The sequence below is a fragment of the Oncorhynchus nerka genome, linkage group LG4, assembly GCF_034236695.1.
Source record: "Oncorhynchus nerka isolate Pitt River linkage group LG4, Oner_Uvic_2.0, whole genome shotgun sequence".
In the NCBI taxonomy this organism is placed as follows: domain Eukaryota; kingdom Metazoa; phylum Chordata; class Actinopteri; order Salmoniformes; family Salmonidae; genus Oncorhynchus; species Oncorhynchus nerka.
This window is the reverse complement of record NC_088399.1, coordinates 34445720-34473264: the sequence shown is the minus strand read 5'-3', so window position 1 is coordinate 34473264 and position 27545 is coordinate 34445720. Positions and strand designations below refer to the sequence as shown.

Here is a 27545-nt window from a genome sequence, read left to right as displayed (position 1 = left end):
TTGGCATGGCTTCCCTATCTTGCTCCACTCTCTCATTCCCAGAAAACACAGGATGGAAAACTTCTGTGTATTATAATATCCACCCTCATCATCACAACCTTGTACTGTAGCTTTCCACTAAAGCCAAGGCCAAAGGGAGGTAATCACATTCAACCACCAGTCTATAGAATGACTGCAGGACTTACAGGCACTTACAACTACAAGAGCAAATATGGGCAACAATGGCCCTTTGTACTGTATTGCTATTTTTGAAGAGTTCTCGTTAAAACTGAGATACAGTATGATTTATAAAATATGAGAGAGAGAGGCAGCATATGAATTTAGTGAATACTGTATTTGATTGAAACTACTGTCCGGATCCAATGAATCATAAATAAAATAGTACAAAGTCCCCCTGTCCATTGTACTGTACTGGTGATGCTACTCAATGGTTATGTAGCCACTGACGAACTGTAGAGGAAGTTCTGGAGACCTTATATTTTTTTAGTACTTGTTGTTTTTATCTATGAATGCTATTCACAACAGTTTCCAATTAAATACTGTGCCACAACCTCAACATTTCTTTCAACTTTGTTTGCTCTTATATAACATGAGTCAAATATTTCCACATGAAAATGAATGGATAGAAATTGTGCTGACAAACTCTCTAGAAATGAATATCAATGTACATTTTCTGTCATGAACAAAAACCTATGAATTGCAACTACCGGTATACAGTGTTATAGAGCCATATGGAACAAAGAGGAGTGTTACAAGTAGAAATAACAGCTCACTGAAGGTGTGAAGAGGTCTCCCTTGTTTATTTTCATTTTGTTTGTCTATTCCATTTACTTTGGCAATGTAACGTATGTTTCCCATCTCAATAAAGCCATTTTAATTGAATTGAGCGAGAGCGAGACAGAGACAGAGACAGAGACAGAGAGAATGACACAGAGAGAGACAGAGACATACATGGAAAGAGCTACATAGAAAAGCCAGAGTGCACACACAGAGCAGGACATAAAAGAGAGCTGAGGGAGAGAGGGAGAAAAAAGAGAATTTATCATAGCAGAGATTTCAAAAGTAGAGGAACCCTTTGATCGATTAAATAAAAGCCTGTCACTGTGCAACACTCCAGAAGTACCATTCTGGGACCTAAATAATTAATTCCCCACTACTAAACAAGCGCCCCTCATGTAGATACACTGTCCTGTGCAATGAACAGGACTCTCTCTCTCTCTCTCTCTCTCTCTCTCTCTCTCTCTCTCTCTCTCGCTGTCTCTCCCTCTCCCTCTCACTGTCTCTCTCTCTCTCTCTCTCTCTCTCTCTCTCTCCCTTCCTTTTCAAATAGTTATGAGATGTAAAGTTATTTTTGAACCGAGTTGTCCCCATCGTCTCTATGATAAACAAACTCTATGTGGTGGATTCTGTCAAACTAGCAAAATATTTGTTCCAATGCTAGTCCTGTATCATTGTCTGTCTGAGAGGAGAGGAGAGGAGTGGAGCGTAGAGGGGAGGGGAGAGGAGAGGAGAGGAGAGGAGAGGAGAGGAGAGGAGAGGAGAGGAGAGGAGAGGAGAGGAGAGCCAAGAGAAGACAATAGTATAGACGTCCAATGCAGTGCAGCAGCCACCCAGAGGTTTTCAAACTGTGGTCTCTTCCTCTGTTTCCTCTGTTCTCTGCTGGTATTACACAACACACCAAAGACAGAGGCACTGGGAGGGTATTTAAGAACATTGACAAGGATGGGAAAAATCTTCATAGTGCATTCCACAAACATTTTGACAGATAAACAAACCTGACATTAGCAGTTGTGGAATATGAATGAAGAGAACTAGAATGGCAGTATAGAGACTTGTGTCAGATTCTCACAACGTGTTCCTCTCTTAAATATTCTCATTAACATTGACAGGTCCCATCTCACTGATTTGACTGATCCTGACACACACACACACACACACACACACACACACACACACACACACACACAAACACACACCGTTTACCTTAATGGAGAGGTGCTTGCTCTCATGGAGGATCATCTCCTCAGAGACCACCAGTGTCCGTGTGGGGTTACACAGGTCCAGAGGCTGCACACAAAGGGTAGGAGAGGAGAGTTAAGGGTTAGATTGACATTAGATTAAAGTTAGAGTACGTTTAGGCAACATACTAGGAATTAAATGAAGATTACATTATCATCCATGGCAAAATACTGCAGTTTTATATCACTTCAAACACACAACATTTACTAATATTGCTTATAATGACAGTACACAATACTACAGCAAAAGTCACTGATACTAAACTCATAACACTGCTATAACAGTCCAATATCATTCACAACACTCACAAATAGCGCTAAATAGAGATACAGATAGACATGTTTCAAGGATAGACATATCTGGGAGGGCTGTTCTCATGAACACAGCTGTACATGAGGGAGCATGTAGCTACAGTACCATCTCCATTTTAGCTCCAAGCTCCATGCTCTCTGCCCACCAAAGGGATCAATACAGGCTGTGCAGCTGGCGGCTCTCGTGTAGCTACAGTCGCTCCAGTCTCTACAGAGATCCTCACAGTGTGAGCTGTGACTGCAGGAGTCTGTGAGATGCTCAATCTGTGAAGAGGCGCTAGGCTAAAAAGCGCTAGTGCAGCGGGGGTGGTAGCCACATCCTCTTGTGGACCCGGACTGGAGCTAGAGAGACCACAGGGATGGCTGTTTCACTGTGCAGCTAGGTGACTCAGTTAGTCAACAGGAAGTACTATTACAGACCATTGTAGAATCCTGGGAAGTGGGTAGTCCAGTTGTGCAATACACTCACACCCTGACATTGGACATATATAGGAAATGTGGTTCATTCTAGTGTGTTTATGACAGAATCCTATGTTGCTACACAGATACACAGAGAGGATAAGCACTGCAACAAACATGGCAAAATAAAAGGGGAAAACCCCAAACGGCACTAACAGAGAGATGCAGAGTCACACACACACACACACACACACACACACACACACAAACACGCACACACACACCTGAACAAAGATGGGGAAGATGAGGATCTTGGGTGCTGCTTTAACGTAGCCATAGTTGCCGTGCGGGTTGTCGTGTTGTACATGGGAGTGTACTATAGTACAGTTCTGGTAGTTAGCAAAGCTGGAGCTCTGGACCTGCTGGTAGCTGGGTGGGGGTTGGCCAGAGAGGTTCGCTTCGTCTGGCTTAGACATCTTGGCATTAGTGGAGAGTCGTAGGAAGGTGGTCCGGCCTGCTAGTCCTACACCCCCAGGCGTGGCACCGCCAGACCCCTGTTTCTGGGGCATGCTGGCCTGACCCGGGTATATCCTCCCTGCTGAGAGACACCACATGCACAACAACACACACTGGGAGTTAGCCTGGGTACGTAGAAGTACAATGGTTATAGATAGAATTGTCCTGCAAAACCACCGTGTTCATTAAAATCCTAGTCAGCAGTAAATGTCTTACCCAAGGTACCATGGTTGTCCTGGTAGACAGGCCTCAATACCTGAAAGAGACAAAAACATCACAATCAATGGTCCTGTTATAACAGTTGACCAATACCATACTCTGCTTTAGGATACTTTCACATGTAATGTATCCATCCCACCATAATAAATGCCTAACATGAAGTCAAACTGAAGAAATGGTTGTGTTGAGCATGGAATGGGGCCACAGACTGTTGGCTGACTCCATTACTACTGTACTGCAGTAGGCCTATGTGATCTCAGGCCAGTGAGCCATGTCACATATTCAATATACATGTGTTCAGCTCAAGGAATAGACCCAGCGACCTGAGAGCTAATGTGTGCTGTTGATACATGATGGTGACTGTGCTGTTCATTGATTCCTATGGCCTTGAGTGACACAGACGTCAACCACACACTGTACTGTACTATACCATAAAGTATTGTACTGTAGCTCTATAAATACAGGAGAAGGATGACATTGCCCTTGGAAATTGAACGGTTGGTGGGGAGAGCTGATCCTAGAACTGTGCCTATAGATAACTACTCAAGTACCCAAGTAGCGTTGCCCCTTGAAATGTAATGAGGGAGGGGGAAGCTGATCCTAGAACTGTGCCTAAAGATAAGATCTACCCGATATAACAAAGATGGGTAGAGGAAAGGGGTGACCTGGCGTGAAAGAGGTGACCCAACCAGAGTACATCCAGCTATCTTCCATGATCGATTTCTCTGCTGTGTGTGTTTCAGTGGGGACTGGCTGACAGGATGGAACCAAATCATCATGGATCGTAATGCCTGCTCTGACCTGGAGGAGAGATGCTCCATTTCCCCATCCTTCAAAGTTTGGATTTAGTCTGAAATGTTCCTCTTATTTCCATCCACTTTGACAACTGCTTTATCTACATCCTTCCTTTCCTCTCCCCTCGTTTTCCCTCTGCTGCTGTACCCGTCATCCATCCATCATTGCCTCTCGCTACCCCATTAATCCCTTCTACTTCTTACAACCATTATTCCAACCTCTTGATGTACTACTACTATTCAGGCTGTATCACAACCGGCTGTGATCGGAAGTTACATAGCGCGGCGCACAATTGGCCCAGCGTCGCCCGGGTTTGGCAGGTGCAGGCAGACATTGTAAACAAGAATTTGTTCTTAACTGACATTCCTAGTTAAATAAAGGTAAAATATATACCCATATCTACTCTGTTCCCTAGCCCATATTTTCCCATAGGGAAGATAATGGATTAATTGGGGGTAGCCATTCATCCATCACCTCCCTCGCTTATCCCTCTCTCCCCCCTCTCTCTATCCCCTTTTCTGCATCCTATTCCCACTCCATCCAATCCTCCTCCACAGCCGTCCAAGCCAGTCCCCCCTCACACTCCTAACCCCCTAACCCCTGTGCTCTCCTCTTAGCATTTAGACACAGAAGACGTTCCCATCATGCTCTCTGAGCCCTATGTCATGCCATATCTGTTGAAGCAGCACAGCTGCCCTCGGACAAACACACTGCCCTACACACGCACATGTGCTGTACAAGCGCACACACACTCAGATTGCCAGGTAGGCTGCACCTCCCAGACTAACAGACAGCCTTACAGTGTCTAGGTCCCTGGGTCTGGGTGGAATGCAGGGTATACAGCCTCCTTCATTTCCGCTAGAGGCCTTCTAACAACCAGGCTACTGAGTCACGGAACCCGTCAGCCACATTACTGTCTGTGATTGGCTGTTCAAGCTCAGTGGGACAGATTATGGAGGATTAGGTAAAGACTATAAATTCTGGGTGTTCTGGTTCTCTGCACTCATTGCTTCAACATAACTGGTCCCTTCTTCCAGGCTGGATGGTTAGTGTTGTATGGTTGGGGATGTTAAGGAATCAAGTTCACAATCAGTGTGTTTCTTTTTCCATTTGTTACACTTTATTATGTCTTTATCATAAAGAGCTATTGCCTCATATACAGCATGTCACAGGATGTTACAGTGTGCATCATTTGATAGAACACCCCATGGGCCAACTGTGGTTTTCCCCATATAGGGGCTTGAATCTAACTTACTATTGCAGCAAATCAACTCTTGCTTGTATACTTTTTTTCACAATTTCTCATTCAACTACCTATTTAACTATTCACTATATATAGTATATGTGATTTACAGAATGCACGTGTCAGTTTGAATCATACAGATATTTCTCAGGTTAGAATGGCAGGGTATATCTCAGATTTAAATGGCAGATAGTGTATGTCAGGTAGGATTGGCACAGATCTATGGCAGGTATGAATGGCACATTGAGATCTCCAGTGTATGTCAGGGTCTAGATAGTGCCATCGAGGGGGTAAGGCAGGAGCCTGGGATGGACCATGAGCCTCTGCTCCCCGGCAGTACCTGGCTTCCTGGGTTTATGGGGGCCAGGATGATGTAGTTATCTCCGTTGGACGCCTTCACTCTAGTCCCCTTCAGCGTGGCTGTGTGGCTCTGGCTATGGGTCTGGCTCCTGGCTTTACCATCCACCTCCTCCGCCCCCCCTCCTACGCACCTCCTCTCCCCCCACGGCCCCCCTACTCCTCCTACCCCTCCCCTGCCGCCCCCCTCAGAGCCGTTGACTAGCACCCGGCGGCTGGTCCTGTGGTGGGCAGGGAGGGGGGGCACGGCCGGGGGTATCTTGTCACGGTCTAGCCGGTCCTTGGACCTGTCCCTCCGCCTGGTGGGGGGTGAGGGGGTGTCGTAGTTGGGCTTGTAGGAGGGCCGGTGAATGAGGCCCTCAAAACTGGGCTTGGCGGCCGGCCCGGTGCGCCACACCACCACCGTGATCTCATTGGAGCTGTTTCTGTAGAGGGAGGGAGAGAGGGAATGTGACAACTAGTCAGGAAGAGTGAAACGATAAGCTTATCGCCGGTAAAGAACGTGAGCAAGAGGCCACGGGCCAGAGTGTCTATATAGGAATTGCTGTGCATAGATAAACTTTAAAAATGTACATGTGGAGCTCTATAAGTATTGACGATAGTTATCCCTGTCAAAGTTGGTTTAGTCCATTATTTCCTCTGTGTCTCCCTGCCTGTAGTACCTGATGGCGTGGGCGAGCTCCACACATTTCCACTGTTCTACAGGCTGACCATTGAGCTGCAGCACAGTGTCCAACTGCTGCAGACCTGCCTGATCCGCCGGACCACCTGAAGACAGGAGAGAGGTCAGTAGAGGTCCACAAACACACACACACACAGATATCGCACAAATACACACAAATTTACACAAAGTTACACAAGCAAGCTTCTACCCACTCATTTATATACAAACCTGATATGCTTGACCACCTCAGGACAGTAGGGGCTGAGACTGGTATACAGACACCCACACATCTAGAACAACACACACACACACAGGAAGGAAAAGACACACAGACACACAATCCCAAACACACAGACACAGACACACATCATCAACACACAGACAGCAGGGAGAGGAGAACCTTGCCTGGATCGACGGCTTGTACCCTCACTGGAGAGTCAGAGCAGATGGTGAAGCCATAGCCGTCCTTTCCTCGAGGGATGGTCACCTAAAGACACAGAGACATCAAATCACCGTATGTAAAGACATTATTCAATTATTACATGACTATGTACTGTATGTCCATGGAGTGAAAAGCACATGTTATTTTTGAAAAGCCATCTACAGCCAAATAGGAGCAGTTAGACTAACGTGAGCATTTTGCCTACAGATTAGAGCGTGGTTCTCTCTCTGACCAGCAGCTGAGTGTGTGTGGATGGAAAGTGTGTCGATGCCAGCCACACCGACTAGCACCTTGGCCCTCATCAAAGGAGGTGGGCGCTTTGGTGTGGTTCTGACGCCAACTGTGGACAACAGCATCCGCACAGAGTAGGAGCGCAAGCACACACACACACACACACACACACACACACACACACACACACACACACACACACACACATTCGATGCCTAAAAACTGTCTGTAAGAATTCCAGGAATAATGCCAGTATGTGCGCCAAAATCAACAGTGCTCCGCTCCAAAATAATGTTTCCATCTCATCTGCTGACAATAGGGCCTGAAATTAAGCTCAGTAAAAGTATGTCTGAACACACAAACACAGTACGATGTTAATCCAAGACTCTTATCTAAAGTCAGTTTTATGTCTTAGAGTTCAGATCAGGATGGTAATAGGGTATACTGATCCTAAATCTGTGTCTGTGGTTAACCTCTGAGCGTGTCTAAGAGACTGGCATCAAGATGCATAAGTGTATTAACTTGTTTACCTTTGATAACTACAGTACAACCCTAAGTAGCAAACGGTGGCTTGAATAAAGGTTTTAGGGAGAATTCCTAGAATTCATTGACGGATTTGCCTACAGGATTTACCATCTGTAATCTAGTGACCAACTTCAACATTGAACCCATTAAGGATTATCCCCTTTTTTCAATTTTCGCCTAAAATGACATACCCAAATCTAACTGCCTGTAGCTCAGGCCCTGAAGCAAGGATGTGCAAATTCTTGGTACCATCTGTAAGGAAAAACGTTGAAGTTTATGGAAAAGTGAAAGGAATGTAGTAGAATATAACATAATAGATCTGGTAAAATATAATACAAAGAAAAAACCAACGTTTCTTTTGTATTTTTTTTACCATCACATTGAAATGCAAGAGAAAGGCCATAATGTATTGTTTTTCCAGCCTAGGGGCAATTTTGATTTTGGCCACTAGATGGCGGCAGTGCATGTGCAAAATTTTAGACTGATCCAATAAACCATTGCATTTCTGTTAAAAATGTTGTATCAAGACTGCCCAAATGTGCCTAATTGGTTTATTAATAACTTTGATGTTCAAAATTGTGCACTCTCCTCAAACAATAGCATGGTATTATTCCACTGTAATAGCTACTGTAAATTGGACAGTGCAGTTGGATTAACAAGAATTTAAGCTTTCTGCCAATATCAGATATGTCTATGTCCTATGAAATTTTCTTGTTACTTACAACCTCATTCTAATCGCATTAGCCTACGTTAGCTCAACCGTCCCTTGGAAGGGACACCGATCCCAAAGAATTAACATGAACTGTTAACCTCTTGATGCCCATTATTGCAAGGCCATATACAATCCTTATGTACAGTACCAGTCAAAAGTTTGGACACACCAACTCATTCAAGGGTTTTTCTTTATTTTACTATTTTCTACATTGTAGACATCAAAACTATAAAATAACACACATGGAATAACGCAGTAACCAAAAAAGAGGGATAGGGGGCAGCATTTTCACTTTGGATGAATTGCGTGCCCATAGTGAACTGCATCCTACTCTGTCCTAGATGCTAATATATGCATATTATTATTACTATTGGATAGAAAACACTCTGAAGTTTCTAAAACTGTTTTAATTATGTATAACAGAGTATAACAGAACTCATAGGGCAGGGCAGACAAATTTCCAAACAGGAAGTGGAAATTCTTGGGCTGGTCGAATTTCAAATCATCGCCTATTCACATCCAAACAAGATATGGATATGTTCGCACTTCCTACGCCTTCCACTAGATGTCAACAGTCAGTAGAACGTGGAATGAAGCCTCTAGTGTGATGTATGACCGGATGGGAAGGGATTGAGTCAGTGGTCTGTCAGAATGCCAGTTCCTGGTTGCGCACATTACTGTTGATATCGCCTGCGTTCCATGACTGATTTATGTTGACTCCAACACGGCGGAGAAATATTGTTACGTCTTAGCGCCGTTTTAGATTATTGCATGGTATGCTTTTTTCTTAACGTTTTTAAAAAATCTGACACAGCGGTTAATCCGGCACCGACAGAGATGGCCGCCTCACTTCGCGTTCTTAGGAAACTATGCAGTTTTTAGTTTTTTTACGTGTTATTTCTTACATTGGTACCCCAGGCCATCTTTACATACAGTCGAGAAGAACTACTGAATATAAGAGCAGCGTCAACTCACCATCAGTACGACCAAGAATATGACTTTCGCGAAGCGGATCCTGTGTTCTGCCTTTCACCCAGGACAACGGAATGGATCCCAGCCGGCGACCCAAAAAAACGACTTCGTAAAAGGGGGAAACGAAGGGGTCTTCTGGTCAGACTCCGGAGATGGGCACATTGTGCACCACTCCCTAGCATTCTTCTCACCAATGTCCAGTCTCTTGACAACAAGGTTGATGAAATCCGAGCAAGGGTAGCATTCCAGAGGGACATCAGAGCCTGTAACATTCTTTGCTTCACGGAAACATGGCTCACTGGAGAGACACTATCGGAGTCGGTGCAGCCAGCTGGTTTCTCCATGCATCGCGCCGACAGAAACAAACATCTTTCTGGTAAGAAGAGGGGCGGGGGCATATGCTTCATGGTTAACGAGACGTGGTGTGACCACAACAACATACAGGAACTCAAGTCCTTCTGTTCACCTGATTTAGAATTCCTCACAATCAAATGTCGACCGCATTATCTACCAAGGGAATTCTCTTCGATTATAATGACAGCCGTATATATTCCCGCCCAAGCAGGAATCTTGATCCCTGCCTACAGACAGAAAATAAAACAAGAAGCTCCCGCGCTGAGGTCTGTTCAATGCTGGTCCGACCAATCTGATTCCACACTCCAAGACTGCCTCCATCACGTGGACTGGGATATGTTTCGTATTGCATCAAACAACAACATTGACGAATACGCTGATTCGGTGAGCGAGTTCATTAGAACGTGCGCTGAAGATGTCGTTCCCATAGCAACGATTAAAACAATCCCAAATCAGAAACCGTGGATTGATGGCAGCATTCGCGTGAAACTGAAAGCGCGAACCACTGCTTTTAATCAGGGCAAGGTGACCGGAAACATGACGAATACAAACAGTGTAGCTATTCCCTCCGCAAGGCAATCAAACAAGCTAAGGGGGGGGGGGGGCGCTAGCGGAACCCCTAGCCATGATAAGTTAAACAAGTCTAAATATATTTTACATTTGAGATTCTTCAAAGTTGCCACCCTTTGCCCTGATGACAGCTTTGCACACTCTTGGCATTCTCTCAAACAGCTTCATGAGGTAGTCACCAAAAACGTGTGCCTTGTTAAAAGTTCATTTGTGGAATATGTATCCTTCTTAATGCGTTTGAGCCAATCAGTTGTGTTGTGACAAGGTAGGGTGGTATACAGAAGATAGCCCTATTTGGTAAAATACCAAGTCCATTTTATGGCAAGAACAGTTCAAATAAGCAAAGAGAAACAACAGACCATCATTACTTTAAGACATGAAGGTCAGTCAATCCGGGAACATTTCAAAAACGTTTAAAGTTTTCTTCAAAAACCATCAAGGGCTATGATGAAACTTGCTCTCATGAGGACCGCCACAGAGGATATGTTCATTAGAGTTAACTGCACCTCAGATTGCAGCCCAAATAAATGCTTCACAGAGTTCAAGTAAGAGACACATCTCAACATCAACTGTTCAGAGGAGACTGTGTGAATCAGGCCTTCATGGTCAAATTGCTGCAAAGAAACCACTACTAAAGGACACCAATAATAAGCCAAGAAACACGAGCAATGGACATTAGACTGGTGGAAATCTGTCCTTGGTCTGATGAGTCCAAATTTGAGATTTTTGGTTTCAACCGCTGTGTCTTTGTGAGACGCAGAGTTGGTGAAGGGATGATCACCGCATGTTTGGTTCCCACCGTGAAGCAAGGAGGTGGAGGTGTGATGCTTTTCTGGTGACACTGTCTGTGATTTATTTAGAATTCAAGGCACACTTAACCAGCATGTCTTCCACAGCATTCTGCAATGGCCCAAAACACACCTCCAGGCTGTGTAAGGGCTATTTTACCAAGATGAAGAGTGATGGTGCTGCATCAGATGACCTGTCCTCCATAATCACCCGACTTCAACCCAATTGAGATCGTTTGGGATGCGTTGGACCGCAGAGTGAAGGAAAAGCAGCCAACAAGTGCTCAGCATATGTGGGAACTTCAAGAACGTTGGAAAATAATTCCTCGTGAAGCTGTTTGAGACAATGCCAAGAGGGTGCAAAGCTGTCATCAAGGCAAAGGGTGATTTGTTTAACACTTTTTTGGTTACTACATGATTCCATATGTGTTATTTCATAGTTTTGATGTCTACAATGTAGGAAATAGTACAAATAAAGAAAAAACCCTTGAATGAGTAGGTGTGTGCAAACTTTTCACTTGCACTGTATGTCCAATGATTATGCATTATGTTCGCTCACATACTGTAAATGCCATGATCACTAATTATAGTGTGTTGGAAGGGCTTGGCACCTTAAATGGATGAAGACAATTAAATAAAGGATAAATCAAACTGGGGCATAAAGTTTGATTCATCTGATTCACTCTTGATATGCTGTGAGCTGACAGATTACACTGTGATCGATGGACACACACTGTGAGAACAAGGAGTCACAGTCCATAATCACTGGTGACATACGGTATGTCACCCCCAACATCATGTCACCGCCCCCACCACCATGGTGACAGCTAGGTTGACCTCCTCCCACTGCTGACTGACTGACTGATTGATTGGCTGTACACGTTATGTCAATTATGACATTTCTCAGAATCCTCCAAATTGGACATACTTTCCACTCATCAAAATACATGGTAATCTTGATAGTCTTTTAAAATGCTTGATAGATGATAATCTTGATAGTCTTTTAAAATGCTTGATAGATGATAATCTTGATAGTCTTTTAAAATGTTTGATAGATGATAAACACGCTAGTATTTTTAAATGTTTGATAGATGATAATGTTGACAGTCTTAAAACGTTTAGTAAATTATAATCTTGATAGTTAAAAAAAATGTAGATAATCTGGATAGTGGAGGAGACACCTGTTTAATAACACAACATACTGGCTAACGACCAGAGACAACATCACTACTGTCAGATATGAGAGAGAGAGAAGGAAGACGTGAGATGAAGAGAAGAAGAGACAAAAAGACAGATGGGAAGGAGAGAAACAACAGAAGCGAATAGAGAAAGGCCGGGGGAGAGTCTGAGGGAGAGAAGAGAAAGAGAAAAGAGGAAGTGAGAGAGAGAGAGATGGGGGCTCTGTAGGGGGTAGTGGTGTGAAGGCATGGTTGGCACACAGTAGAAGAGGGAGGGTAGAGGGGGGGTAGTGTTAATTAGAGGTGCCCCCTGGCCTCTCTGAGCGTGGGACCGGACCACAAGGAGACAAGACACACACCGACTGGCATCCAGGGCCTGACAGTGGGCACACGGTGGGTAAACACACACATACATTCTTACTCACTAACCCTCATCCCTGGTCTTGCTCTCCCATGCGCTAACACACACGTCCAACCTTGCTCCACAATACTAATGCGATCAGTTTGTACAGCTCTTCAGGCCAAGGCCAGAGAACCAGCAACAACTGTCTGACAGGCAGCACACAAAGCCGGCTCAGAGTGAGCATCTGGATGCTATTCTCCCATCTCCAGTTTGTATCAAGAGCCTCTAACGCCTCAATCAATCTCCTTCCAATCAAATGAGAAGGTTACGAGCCCACTTATATGGTGCTTTAGAGTGAGTATGAAACTACCATTGCTCTCTACTGAGAGACTTCGCTATTGAAATGAGTTGTACAAGAGTGTATTTATGTAACATGTAGGAGTGTGTGAGTGTGTGTGTGTGTGTGGAGTCGTGACCTGTTGTCCTGTGAGATGCACATTGTGTGGGTGCATGAGTGTGTGCATGTGCGTGTGTGTGAGACCAAGCTTTTTCTCTATGTTGTTTTGCCTCAACAATCTCATGAGACACTATCTATGAGAGCCCACAGCTATGAGTCAACCCACTGTCTGTCTGTCTGTCTGTCTGTCTGTCTGTCTGTCTGTCTGTCTGTCTGTCTGTCTGTCTGTCTGTCTGTCTGTCTGTCTGTCTGTCTGTCTGTCTGTCTGTCTGTCTGTCTGTCTGTCTGTCTGTCTGTCTGTCTGTCTGTCTGTCTGTCTGTCTGTCTGTGTGCTTCTGCTCTGTTTTATGCCTCTCCAGCCTGTAAACCCGATGTGCCTCAGTGATTGCACTACTAACGTACACACAGACACACACATGCACACACACTACAGGACTAAAGCAAAATAACAATTCTCTCCCATCCACTAACAGGTATGTTTGTGAGCTGAACTCCACAACACTATAACTCCAGTAAGACATTCCCAGTCCGTTGAGCAAGGACTTTTCTGGGTCACTGTGTTTTGGTGACAACATGTCTAGGCTGGCAGAAAAACATAACTCTCTGCCAGCCCAGTATTGTGTCCATGTCAACACACTGTACTGACGCGATGCCATGCAAACTCCAATCACTGATTGCAAACTGTTAGATAAGAAATGTTTGTGCTAAGTCTATAAGCTATAAGCTTGAGACTGATTTGTAAGTGAGGATGAGAGACTCCAGACTTTGGGTGTAATTGTTAGCCTGTAGCACAGTCTCAAATTTCTCTCTTTCTCTCTTTTTCTCCATCAGATTGCCTCTGAATAAATAATGCAGATGGCGGAGACCTCATTCTTCTGTCTCTCTCAGGAAACAGGTTACACACTTTCATCCACTCGTTTTTACACTGGTTTCCTCATCATCACTTCCCTTCCACGTTAGATACTGTAGGAGTGAGCTTTCCAATGGCAAAAACTCTACATTCGATACTGTACTGTAGGAGTGAGCTTTCCAATGGCAAACACTCCATGTTAGATACTGTAGGAGTGAGCTTTCCAATGGCAAACACTCCATGTTAGATACTGTAGGAGTGAGCTTTCCAATGGCAAACACTCCACATTAGATACAGTAGGAGTGAGCTTTCCAATGGCAAACACTCCATGTTAGATACTGTAGGAGTGAGCTTTCCAATGGCGAACACTCCACATTAGATACTGTAGGAGTGAGCTTTCCAATGGTAAACACTCCACATTAGATACTGTAGGAGTGAGCTTTCCAATGGTAAACACTCCACATTAGATACTGTAGGAGTGAGCTTTCCAATGGTAAACACTCCACATTAGATACTGTAGGCGTGAGCTTTCCAATGGCAAACACTCCACGTTAGATACTGTAGGAGTGAGCTTTCCAATGGCGAACACTCCACATTAGATACTGTAGGAGTGAGCTTTCCAATGGCAAACACTCCACATTAGATACTGTAGGAGTGAGCTTTCCAATGGCAAACACTCCATGTTAGAAACTGTAGGAGTGAGCTTTCCAATGGCAAACACTCCATGTTAGATACTGTAGGAGTGAGCTTTCCAATGGCAAACACTCCATGTTAGATACTGTAGGAGTGAGCTTTCCAATGGCAAACACTCCACATTAGATACTGTAGGAGTGAGCTTTTCAATGGCAAACACTCCACATTAGATACTGTAGGAGTGAGCTTTCCAATGGCAAACACTCCATGTTAGATACTGTAGGAGTGAGCTTTCCAATGGCAAACACTCCACATTAGATACTGTAGGAGTGAGCTTTCCAATGGCAAACACTCCATGTTAGATACTGTAGGAGTGAGCTTTCCAATGGCAAACACTCCACATTAGATACTGTAGGAGTGAGCTTTCCAATGGCAAACACTCCACATTAGATACTGTAGGAGTGAGCTTTCCAATGGCAAACACTCCACGTTAGATACTGTAGGAGTGAGCTTTCCAATGGCAAACACTCCACATTAGATACTGTAGGAGTGAGCTTTCCAATGGCAAACACTCCACGTTAGATACTGTAGGAGTGAGCTTTCCAATGGCGAACACTCCACATTAGATACTGTAGGAGTGAGCTTTCCAATGGCAAACACTCCACATTAGATACTGTAGGAGTGAGCTTTCCAATGGCGAACACTCCACGTTAGATACTGTAGGAGTGAGCTTTCCAATGGCGAACACTCCACGTTAGATACTGTAGGAGTGAGCTTTCCAATGGCAAACACTCCACGTTAGATACTGTAGGAGTGAGCTTTCCAATGGCGAACACTCCACGTTAGATACTGTAGGAGTGAGCTTTCCAATGGCAAACACTCCACATTAGATACTGTAGGAGTGAGCTTTCCAATGGCAAACACTCCACGTTAGATACTGTAGGAGTGAGCTTTCCAATGGCAAACACTCCAATGGCAAAGTAAAGCCTAAAGCCTCAAATATAAATTCCATAACTGCTATCTATCTATCTCTTACTGTTCCGGTGCCTTAATCCAATTGCACTATACAAAAAAAATATATATACTTTCCCAACCAATTGAAGGGTCTGCTTCCTACATCATTGCTTTCATCTTTATTCTCTTTGTCTGTGTTGCAGTCTCTCCAAAAGAGCCGGCTACACACAGAACCCTAGCTGAACCCCCATCCCTCCTCCTCTCCCCCTCTTCTTCCATTCTCCCACTACCCCGTTCTCTGCACTTCCATTCGCACACCCTCCTACCCCACTCCCTGTCCTCTCCCTCTCTTCCCACACGCACACTTACCTGACACTCTCCCCCCATTTGTCACACCCCTATGCACAACACACTTCTATCTCTCCCTCTACCCCCCTCCCACCCTCCCTTTCTCTCTCCAGGTGATTATCTAGGGGGACAGACCTGAGGCAGTCTAGCGGCGATGCAGACCCTACACAGCCCGTGGATGGTATGCATGACTCCCGGCTCCTCCTGAAGACAGACACACTGTGGATGCTCCTCTGTCTACAGTCCTGGATGGTTCTCTGGGGATGATCCTCTTGAGTTCCTCTGTTCGTCTTTATACTCAGAGGAAGATCTCCTAAACACAATGGTCTGTATGGTCCTTTGGGTTCTCCCAACGCTGTATGTGCTCTTCAATGTGTTATGTGTGTACCCCAATCTGATTCCTCTGTCCACTCTGGATGATCCTCTGTGTGTGGTTGTCTAGTTAGGGTCCTCTATGAAATAGTCCAGTCAGTATGGTCTGTGTTGATTGCTGTCCTTTATGAGGCAACCACTAGGTATGGTCCTATCTGCATGGTCAACATGCAGTCAATAAGATGCACTGGAAACCGTTCTCTGTATGTGGTCAGTGCAGTCACCAAGTAGATCCTCTATTAACTATGCTAATGCTCCGGGTGCGGTACTCCAAGCCCTGTGTATGGGTCCTCAGAATGCTGTGTATGGGTCCTCGCAACACCGTGAGTCCTCCTAGCGCTGTCCAGTCTTCTCTGATCTGAGTGAGTCCGTGTGTGGGGGCTGGCGTCGCGGAGGCGAGACTGGTGCTGCGTTGGCCTGCTCCAGCCACACTGCACTTGGCATGGCCGCTCATGGGAACTCCGCTCTGGAGAAGAATGGGAGGAAGTGCTCCCTCACCCCCCCTCCTCACGCTCCTCTCTTTTGCCTCCCCCCCACCTCGAGCCCTGTCCGGGCCAGCCTGTTTGTGTGCCTACCCTCGATAAGCCCAGAACAACTTCCTGAGCCAGCGGTACAGGGCTGAGAGAGAGAGGTGAGACAGACTGCTCACACACACACAGATGTGTTATCATACTGTAGAAGTGGAAGAGAGAGAAGAGCACTGTGAGAATGAACGCTTTGCATCCATAATATGTATGTTATGCATACGGAGGTAGGAGGGAGTCTGTAGACGCTCAATCACAGCCATGTATTATAAATACAGTAGATATACTCCTGTGTGTTTATGAGCGTCCCCCTTTGCCATATTCACCCACATGCACTAACAAGAAACATCCACTGTGTGCAGCCTCCTGTTGCGCAGCTCTTACAATGAAAGACAGAACAGGCTGCTGATGAGTGGTTGAAAGCAGCACATGAGTGGTCGAAAGCAGCACATGAGTGGTTGAAAGCAACACATACCCCTCACCTCGCAATTTTTCTGAAAATCTCTCTTTTTTCACACACACACAGTCAGTTTTCACACCTAGACACATTCTCTGGAGACCTCCCTCCGCGCTCTCTAAACTATTTTACAGCAGTCTCACACCAGACACCATCATGTTTGTTATGTTTGATTCTTTCATATTTCCTCTCCTTTTCCTTTCAATTTTCCCTGTGCAGGAATTCAGGTCTGTGAATGTGCAACTCCGGCAAACCCCTTTCTAGTTATCAAAACACTCTCCTATTTTTGTTTTTGATTGGCTACGGCATGAGAGCCGGAAACAGGAGGGCTATGAAATCTATGTAAAATAACAACAAACATCGCTCGGCCAGAAAACTGGCAAATGTAACCCCAGAGCGACCTCATTAATTCTTAACATGTCTCCGTTCCATTTATCCTTTAGTGGCTGGCTCACTGGAGGTTTACAGAGTCACAGAAAAGGAGAGGCCAAAGAGTAACCCATAGTGGGCTCTCTCCACAATGCTAACAGGCTGACAGAAAAGGCCATTCAAGTCCTTACATCCCCTCTACTGGGCATTTAGGGGGACTTTTCCCTGTTCTCCTTTTTAAGGGGGGAAGGTTACCCTTCAATCGCACACAAAAACATGCGAGAGCTCTTTCTCTTCCTTTTCTATCCTTCTGTTCAGCTCTAAACAGGCAGAAGGATGGATTAGAGGGAGAGAGAGAAAGAGAGGGGGAGAGAGAAAGAGAGAGAGGCAAGTGTTTGTAACTCCGTCTTTGAGCCAGACAAGACGAACGGAGCGGCTCCCCTTTGGAGTGTGGGATCTTCCGAGCGTCTCTCTGGCTGACCTGACTATTGGAGGCATCAAAGACAGTCAGCGTCTCTCTGGCTGACCTGACTATTGGAGGCATCAAAGACAGTCAGCGTCTCTCTGGCTGACCTGACTATTGGAGGCATCAAAGACAGTCAGCATCTCTCTGGCTGACCTGACTAGAGGAGGCATCAAAGACAGTCAGCATCTCTCTGGCTGACCTGACTAGAGGAGGCATCAAAGACAGGCAGCGTCTCTCTGGCTGACCTGACTAGAGGAGGCATCAAAGACAGGCAGCGTCTCTCTGGCTGACCTGACTATTGGGGGCATCAAAGACAGTCAGCGTCTCTCTGGCTGACTTGAGTAGAGGAGGCATCAACGACAGGCAGCGTCTCTCTGGCTGACTTGAGTAGAGGAGGCATCAAAGACAGGCAGCGTCTCTCTGGCTAACCTGACTAGAGGAGGCATCAAAGACAGGCAGCGTCTCTCTGGCTGACCTGACTAGAGGAGGCATCAAAGACAGGCAGCGTCTCTCTGGCTGACCTGACTAGAGGAGGCATCAAAGACAGGCAGCTTCCACTCCACTGCGCAGCTAGGACCAAGGCCAGGGGCAGGACTAGACTGGGGTTATTTTGTAGGTTTAGGGCCAAGGCCAAGGATAGGACTAGGTTCAGGGTTAGGACTGGGATTATTTTATAGGGGTAGGACTAGGCCCAGCCCCAGGGCAGAGACTTGGACCAGGGTCATGACAGGCTAGGGCAGGTGTTAGTTCTGGCTGTGGTTAAAACCAGGACTATAGGACTAGGACTGTGTTGGTTCCAGGGCTGGTGCCTGGACTGGAGCCCTTGCAGAGCTAAGGGGCTCCAGCAAAATCAACAACCATTCTGTCCTTGCTCTCACCCTCATCCTCATCACCTCTCTGCATCCAGAGCAACAGGACAGTGTCACTCCCAGGTCTCAGGAAATGGAGAGAGAGGAAAGTAATACCAGCCGACAAGCACTTGCTGTCATGAGTCAGGGAAACTTTTTGTCAGCTCAATCAGCATTAATATTCATTCCCTGTGTCTGGTCTATCTGTGGGATGGACCACTGGAGATGTGTTGCTCTGTCCGTTCAGGTTAAGTGCTGCGAGATGTTAATATGGCAGTGGAGGGGTTGGGCTCTTGCCACTCCTTGGAAAAGGACTTAGTTGCATTGGACACGACTCACAGAGACAGAGAAAGCTGACAGAACCTAGGCTGTGATGAAGAAAAACATAACTGGAAAGAACAGGAGTGAGGGGAAGTCTGAAATAAAACAAAACTACTTTTGGTTTGAATTAGATTTTTGTGTGTCTGCAGTTTTTGCAGTGTGGGTTTGATCGAATCTGATACCCCGAGTATGCATAGATATCGGTATCCCAGGATCCCTTCGAAACACCTTCAAACTGTTTAAACGAGTACTGTAAACCATTTGTAGACATTATGACACTTAGTGAACAGGTAAAGAGTTTTCCGAAGAGAGAGAGAGAGAGAGACAGAGACAGAGGAAGAACAGAGACAGGGACAGAGGGAGAGGGAGAGGGAGAGGGAGAGGGAGAGGGAGAGGGAGAGAAGGGAGTGCAGAACAGGAACATACTGTAAGGAACACCACGGTTGTCTGCTTTATTTACAGCAGAGTCTTGTCATTCGTTTTAACAGAGAAAGCATCAAGGTAATGTGTTCATGTTTCATATGTTTCTGTGCTTTAGATTGGACACATAAGCTGTGTTCGAATACTCATACTAACCACACTAACTGTACTATTTGTGACGTAAATTGAGTATGTAGTGTGCATATTGGTCATAGTTAGTATGCCAAAACTTCCCAGATGTCATACCACATTTGCCAAAATACAAAGTACATCGCCAATCCTCACTTCCTGTTGAACGCAGAATGAGGGAGAGCTCAAATTTGTCTTTTTGAACTGCTAGCTACTAGCGGGTTTTTCTTGAGTGCTTGAACGCAGCCCGTGACGCAGTTAGCCATTGTGGCTGGAACAACGGATTGTCCCGGGTTTGTGGCTGTCTAGATCCCGGCTGTTTGTTGTTTTCAATCTTCCCTGTGACCTGCCCTTTCTGGAACTGTGTGTAGTAACAGCGTAACCTAAGTTGCTAGCTACCATGACAAAGACCAAAGCCAGTGGGAGTACCGTTGAGGACAGTGGTGTCTCTCTATCACAGGTGAAGGATCTTTTAAGCAAACAAAAAGAGTTCTACAGGCAGTTGTTACAACAAGAAAATAGCACCTCTTATGGCTCTCTTTTTGTTAAAAATCGCGCAACATTTCAGCGCCCTGCTACTCATGCCAGGAATATAGTATATGCATATTAGTATGTGTGGATAGAAAACACTCAGACGTTTCTAAAACTGGTTAGATCACGGCTGTGACTATAACAGAACGTGCATTTCATCGAAAAGTGCAGGAAAATCTGATCACTGAAAATGGGAAAATATATTCATGCGCCACTTCAACCTATTGTTAAAAGTGACCCACATTAAATGGGGCCGAGGTTGCAATACCTACAGCTTCCACACGATGTCAACAGTCTTGTCATTTGTCTCAGATTTGTTTCTTGGTCAAACCGAAACAAGGCAGCCGGTTTCTTCCGGTCTCCGACAGGATGTTTTGGTTGAGAAATATCCGGACATGATTTCAAGACGTGGAGCTATAGAACATACATCGCCCCGTGATCATTTTGATAGATTATTAACGTTTACTAATACCTAAAGTTGCATTACAAAAGTATTTCGAAGTGTTTTGTGAAAGTTTATCGTCGACTTTTTTAATTTAAAAAAATGACGTTGCGTTTTAAAACGCTGTTTTTTCCTTGATCACACAGTCTTCATAGATCGATATCTAGGCTATATATGGACCGATTTAATCGAAAAAAAGACCCAAATAAATGTTTATGGGACATCTAGGAGGGCCAAGAAAGAAGCTCGTCAAAGGTAATGAATGTTTTATATTTTATTTCTGCGTTTTGGGTAGCGCCGGCTACCGCAAAATCTGTCATGTTAGGTGACGTTGCAGTATTTTGGGGGTACATGCTATCAGATAATAGCTTCTCATGCTTTCGCCGAAAAGCATTTTACAAATCTGACTTGGTGGATAGATTCACAACGAGTGTAGCTTTAATTCACTACCTTGAATGTGTATTTTAATGAAAGTTTAATGAAAGTTTGAGTTTTATCAAAAACTATAGGTGGCGCTCTGAAATTCCGCTGAGTGATGTTCCTGCATGGGAACAGTATTCTGCGTCCAAATACTGGTGGATTCAACTAATTAAAGAATAGACGACCTGACCAGAGAGGTCCAGGACCTGAAGAACAGTTATCCCAGGGTCAGCTCGGTGAGTTGAAACAGAAGAACGGCAAGATGACAGCAATCTGTATGTCACTGAGAGAGGATATCAGTTCTGTGTGTGAATCCATGATAACAATGATGGATAAATCAGATTATCTTCAAGGACAATCAAGGTGGAACAACATGGTTGTGGACGGAATTGCAGAATCTCCACGAGACCTGGATGGAGTCTGAGAAAAAAGTGAGGGAAATTATCTCTGAGAAATTGAAGATGGACCACAGGAAGTTTGAGGTGGAGTGAGCCAACAGGACTGGAAAATCCACCACCTGCCCAGGTCACAGGCCCAGACCAATAGTGGTCAAGTTCCTGAAGTTCAAGGACAAGGTAGCTGTTCTGGAAAGAGCCAAGAGCTTGAGAGGAATGTATATCTTCCTCAAGGAGGACTATCATGAAGCTATGCGCCAGAAGAGGAAAGAACTGATCCCAGCCATGAAAGCTGCCAGAGCACGTAGAGACATTGCTTACATCTGCTATGACAGGCTCGTTGTCCACCCTCCCTATGACAGGCTCATTGTCCACCCTCCCTATGACAGGCTCGTTGTCCACCCTCCCTATGACAGGCTCATTTTCCATCCTCCCTATGACAGGCTTGTTGTCCACCCTCCCGATGACAGGCTCGTTGTCCACTCTCCATATGACAGGCTCGTTGTCCACCCTCCCTATGACAGGCTCATTTCCCACCCTCCCTATGACAGACTCGTTGTCCACCCTCCCTATGACAGGCTCGTTGTCCACCCTCCCCATGACAGGCTCATTTTCCACCCTCCCTATGACAGGCTCGTTGTCCACCTTCCCTATGACAGGCTCGTTGTCCACCCTCCCTATGACAGGCTCGTTGTCCACCCTCCCTATGACAGGCTCGTTGTCCACCCTCCCTATGACAGGCTCGTTGTCCACCCTCCCTATGACAGGCTCGTTGTCCACCCTCCCTATGACAGGCTCGTTGTCCACCCTCCCTATGACAGGCTCGTTGTCCACCCTCCCTATGACAGGCTCATTGTCCACCTTCCCTATGACAGGCTCGTTGTCCACCTTCCCTATGACAGGCTCGTTGTCCACCCTCCCTATGACAGGCTCGTTGTCCACCCTCCCTATGACAGGCTCATTTTCCACCCTCCCTATGACAGGCTCGTTGTCCACCCTCCCTATGACAGGCTCATTTTCCACCCTCCCTATGACAGGCTCGTTGTCCACCCTCCCTATGACAGGCTCGTTGTCCACCCTCCCTATGACAGGCTCGTTGTCCACCCTCCCTATGACAGGCTCGTTGTCCACCCTCCCTATGACAGGCTCGTTGTCCACCTTCCCTATGACAGGCTCGTTGTCCACCCTCCCTATGACAGGCTCGTTGTCCACCCTCCCTATGACAGGCTCGTTGTCCACCCTCCCTATGACAGGCTCATTTTCCACCCTCCCTATGACAGGCTCGTTGTCCACCCTCCCTATGACAGGCTCGTTGTCCACCCTCCCTATGACAGGCTCATTTTCCACCCTCCCTATGACAGGCTCGTTGTCCACCCTCCCTATGACAGGCTCGTTGTCCACCCTCCCTATGACAGGCTCGTTGTCCACCCTCCCTATGACAGGCTCATTGTCCACCCTCCCTATGACAGGCTCATTGTCCACCTTCCCTATGACAGGCTCGTTGTCCACCCTCCCTATGACAGGCTCGTTGTCCACCCTCCCTATGACAGGCTCATTTTCCACCCTCCCTATGACAGGCTCGTTGTCCACCCTCCCTATGACAGGCTCATTTTCTACCCTCCCTATGACAGGCTCGTTGTCCACCCTCCCTATGACAGGCTCGTTGTCCACCCTCCCTATGACAGGCTCGTTGTCCACCCTCCCTATGACAGGCTCGTTGTCCACCTTCCCTATGACAGGCTCGTTGTCCACCTTCCCTATGACAGGCTCATTGTCCACCCTCCCTATGACAGGCTCGTTGTCCACCCTCCCTATGACAGGCTCATTTTCCACCCTCCCTATGACAGGCTCATTTTCTACCCTCCCTATGACAGGCTCGTTGTCCACCCTCCCTATGACAGGCTCATTTTCTACCCTCCCTATGACAGGCTCGTTGTCCACCTTTCCTATGACAGGCTCGTTGTCCACCCTCCCTATGACAGGCTCGTTGTCCACCTTCCCTATGACAGGCTCGTTGTCCACCCTCCCTATGACAGGCTCGTTGTCCACCCTCCCTATGACAGGCTCGTTGTCCACCCTCCCTATGACAGGCTCGTTGTCCACCCTCCCTATGACAGGCTCATTGTCCACCTTCCCTATGACAGGCTCGTTGTCCACCCTCCCTATGACAGGCTCGTTGTCCACCCTCCCTATGACAGGCTCATTTTCCACCCTCCCTATGACAGGCTCGTTGTCCACCCTCCCTATGACAGGCTCATTTCCCACCCTCCCTATGACAGGCTCGTTGTCCACCTTCCCTATGACAGGCTCGTTGTCCACCTTCCCTATGACAGGCTCATTGTCCACCCTCCCTATGACAGGCTCGTTGTCCACCCTCCCTATGACAGGCTCATTTTCCACCCTCCCTATGACAGGCTCATTTTCTACCCTCCCTATGACAGGCTCGTTGTCCACCCTCCCTATGACAGGCTCATTTTCTACCCTCCCTATGACAGGCTCGTTGTCCACCCTCCCTATGACAGGCTCGTTGTCCACCCTCCCTATGACAGGCTCATTTTCCACCCTCCCTATGACAGGCTCATTTTCTACCCTCCCTATGACAGGCTCGTTGTCCACCTTTCCTATGACAGGCTCATTTTCCACCCTCCCTATGACAGGCTCATTGTCCACCTTCCCTATGACAGGCTCATTTTCCACCCTCCCTATGACAGGCTCGTTGTCCACCCTCCCTATGACAGGCTCGTTGTCCACCCTCCCTATGACAGGCTCATTTTCCACCCTCCCTATGACAGGCTCGTTGTCCACCCTCCCTATGACAGGCTCGTTGTCCACCCTCCCTATGACAGGCTCATTTTCCACCCTCCCTATGACAGGCTCGTTGTCCACCCTCCCTATGACAGGCTCGTTGTCCACCCTCCCTATTACAGGCTCGTTGTCCACCCTCCCTACGACAGGCTCGTTGTCCACCCTCCCTCACAGAAGTCTGGAAGGGATGAGAGAGCCAAGCCTATGGGTACGTAGCTTCAACCCCGCAGCACACACACACACACACACACACCAATTGATTCATGGACTGTTGGATGTATTTTTTTTCTCTTGCTTTTTTTTCTCTTTTTAGTATTATGTCGATCTCTGAAAAGTTACCCAGGAAAGGGCTGAAAATTGCCCATATTTATATATGTGTATGTAGCCTTAGAAATAAGGTTAATGAAATCAATTACTTGCTAGCATCAGCTAATATTCATATATTAGCCATTCTGAGAGGAATTGTTGACTTGCATAAAGCTGGAAAGGGTTACAAAAGTATCTCTAAAACATCAGTCCACGGTAAGACAAATTGTCTATACATGGAGAAAGTTCAGCACTGTTGCTACTCTCCATCTCAACTCTCCCTCTCTTTATCTCCCTCTTTTTATCTCCCTCTCAACATCTCCCTATATCCCTCTCAACTCACCCTCCCAATTCTCCCTGTCTCAATTTCCCTCTCAACTCTGATTATCTCCCTCTCAACTCTCCCTCTCAACTCTCCCATTGGCACCATTATTTATGGATAGACTTAAATGCAGATAGCATGAGAAACTGCTGTGAGCACCATAACAGCACTTAAGCATGTGTTTTATATGCATCATTAAGTGAAGAGGGTCACAAACACGCTGTACTCTTCTTCTTTCTCTTTACTCTCCCTATCACTCTCCCTCTCTCTATCTCCCCATCTCCCTCTCAACTCACCCTTCTCCCTCTCTACTCTCCCTGCCGTTATCTCCCTCTCACCTCTCTCCATCTCACTCTCTCTCCCCATCTCCCTCTCAACTTACCCTCTCAATTCTCCCTCTCAACATCTGCCTCTCAGTTCTCCCGCTCTCCATTTCCCTCTCAACTCTCCCGCTCTCCATTTCGCTCTCAACTCTCCCTCTCTCTATCTGCCTCTAAACTCTCCCTCTCTCTATCTGCCTCTCAACTCTCCCTCTCTCTATCTGCCTCTAAACTCTCCCTCTCTCTATCTGCCTCTCAAGTCTCCCTCTCTCTATCTGCCTCTAAACTCTCCCTCTCTCTATCTGCCTCTAAACTCTCCCTCTCTCTATCTGCCTCTCAACTCTCCCTCTCTCTATCTGCCTCTCAATTCTCCCGCTCTCCATTTCCCTCTCAACTCTCCCTCTCTTTATCTGCCTCTCAACTCTCCCTCTCTCTATCTGCCTCTCAACTCTCCCTCTCTCTATCTGCCTCTCAACTCTCCCTCTCTTTATCTCCTGCTCTCTAAGAACATGGTCAGAAAATGACCATCATAAATGACAAACTGGGCATTCTCTCTCTCTCTCAACATCAACAACAATCTTCTCTTCTCAATATGACTCACATACATGCGACCAATTACAGCATTGCATACTTCACAACATTCTGGCATTTTCTTAACATCTGCACACAAAGCCTAGCTATAAATAATTCACACACACAAACACATGCATGCAAACACACTCACACATACACACACATACTCACGAAAAAATGTTGTTATATTTTTAAGCTCTTTATGTATTGTCCGGATTATGACGATTCCTCAAAAATATGAAATGTGATGAAAAAAGAGAGACTAGCGCACACAAACACACACACAACACACACACACACACACACACACACACACACACACACACACACACACACACACACACACACACACACACACACAGCTCCATGTCTCAAACAGATACCCAGATATACAGTACACAGACACATAGAGAGAAAGTTCTAAAAGAGTCACTCACCGTTAAGCATTGCATATTCTCAGGGCTTGTGGTCTCGGAGGCAGCACCATGGTTTGACAACGGAGCCTCTGAAAGAAATACAAAAGAGTCACAGGCTGAGACACTGCTTTTAGAGAACATCTCTGCCTCTCTGTCTCTGGACCTTCAGGTCACCAACAGGGGAACGTGCTCTTATTCTCAACAAGATGCCCCCAAAAAACTCCTCAATATATTGCAGATGCAAGATAAAGTCCCAAATTTGAGGCTGACAAAAACAATGGCAATATGTTGCAGCCAAAAAAAAGTCTCTGTACGTTACAAGGCAATGTATGAAGACTGTCCTGGGCTGCCTTGGTGTGTGTTGTCAGTTAGGACCCCTCTAATAAGGCACAAACAGAACTTTCAACTCCGCTAAGGTGTGAGGTTGCGCCCAACTAGCCAAGAGAGGAGAAGAACACAAGAGAGGGAGGGAGGGAGGGGGTAAAAAGAAAAGGAACTTCCCTCTCACTCCATTATCTCTCCTTCGAGGGCTCTTGTGAGGTTACCATGGTGATGGGGCCTCGCCCCCAATGTCCTTTTAACCATTCCTCATAAAGGCATCATTCAGCTGGCCCACAATGCTGATGCCTGGTCCCCCTCCCTCCTTTCCTCCATCCCTCCTTTCTGCCCTCCCTCCCTCACTCTCTATACATAGAGCTGCAACTCTCTCTCCCTGCCTCTCTCTCTCTTTCCTTATGCACAAAGCTGTATCTCTCTCCCCCAAGTCACTCTATAGGGAAATACACTCTCTCTTATTTTCTTTTGCTCTGCCATTCTCCCTCTTTCCTGCTCTATATTTCATTATCTCTCTCTCCCTCTCTCCCTCTCTCCTGTTCCCCATGCAGATGGTGAGATTTGATTTCAAACTCATCCACCCCATGGAAACACCCCCCTCTCATACCCAGCATTGCGCCAGCCTCGTGAGGAGTTATCATAATCGCATTAGCACAGACACACACATCCATTAAACACAGAAGCGTGCACGCACGCACACATACACACACACACACACACACACACACACACACACACACACACACACACACACACACACACTGCCCTGCCCTGCCCTGCCCTGCCACAATTAGTTCTCCTACAGCCCTGTCGTTCACCCTGAGGACATTCTCCCATCCCGCAGGCGTGTTGCAGGGGTAACAGGGTGAACTTCAAGCAGGAGTCTAAGAGTTTCG

General features: G+C 46.3%; 1 protein-coding gene across 1 annotated transcript in view; it reads right to left on the bottom strand.

Moving 5' to 3' along the window:
• Nucleotides 1–16108, bottom strand: part of LOC115122923 (regulator of G-protein signaling 3-like) — a 166094-nt gene extending 149986 nt beyond the window's left edge. The window contains exons 1-7 of the mRNA XM_029652210.2: nucleotides 16016–16108; nucleotides 6929–7010; nucleotides 6522–6627; nucleotides 5843–6284; nucleotides 3462–3501; nucleotides 3014–3327; nucleotides 1984–2067 (exon numbers count right to left, since the gene is read on the bottom strand). Coding sequence (XP_029508070.1) covers nucleotides 1984–2067; nucleotides 3014–3327; nucleotides 3462–3501; nucleotides 5843–6284; nucleotides 6522–6627; nucleotides 6929–7010; nucleotides 16016–16069 — 1122 coding nt within the window. The 5' untranslated portion in view covers nucleotides 16070–16108. The remainder of the gene's footprint in view (nucleotides 1–1983; nucleotides 2068–3013; nucleotides 3328–3461; nucleotides 3502–5842; nucleotides 6285–6521; nucleotides 6628–6928; nucleotides 7011–16015) is intronic.
• Between the last annotated feature and the right edge of the window lie 11437 nt (nucleotides 16109–27545).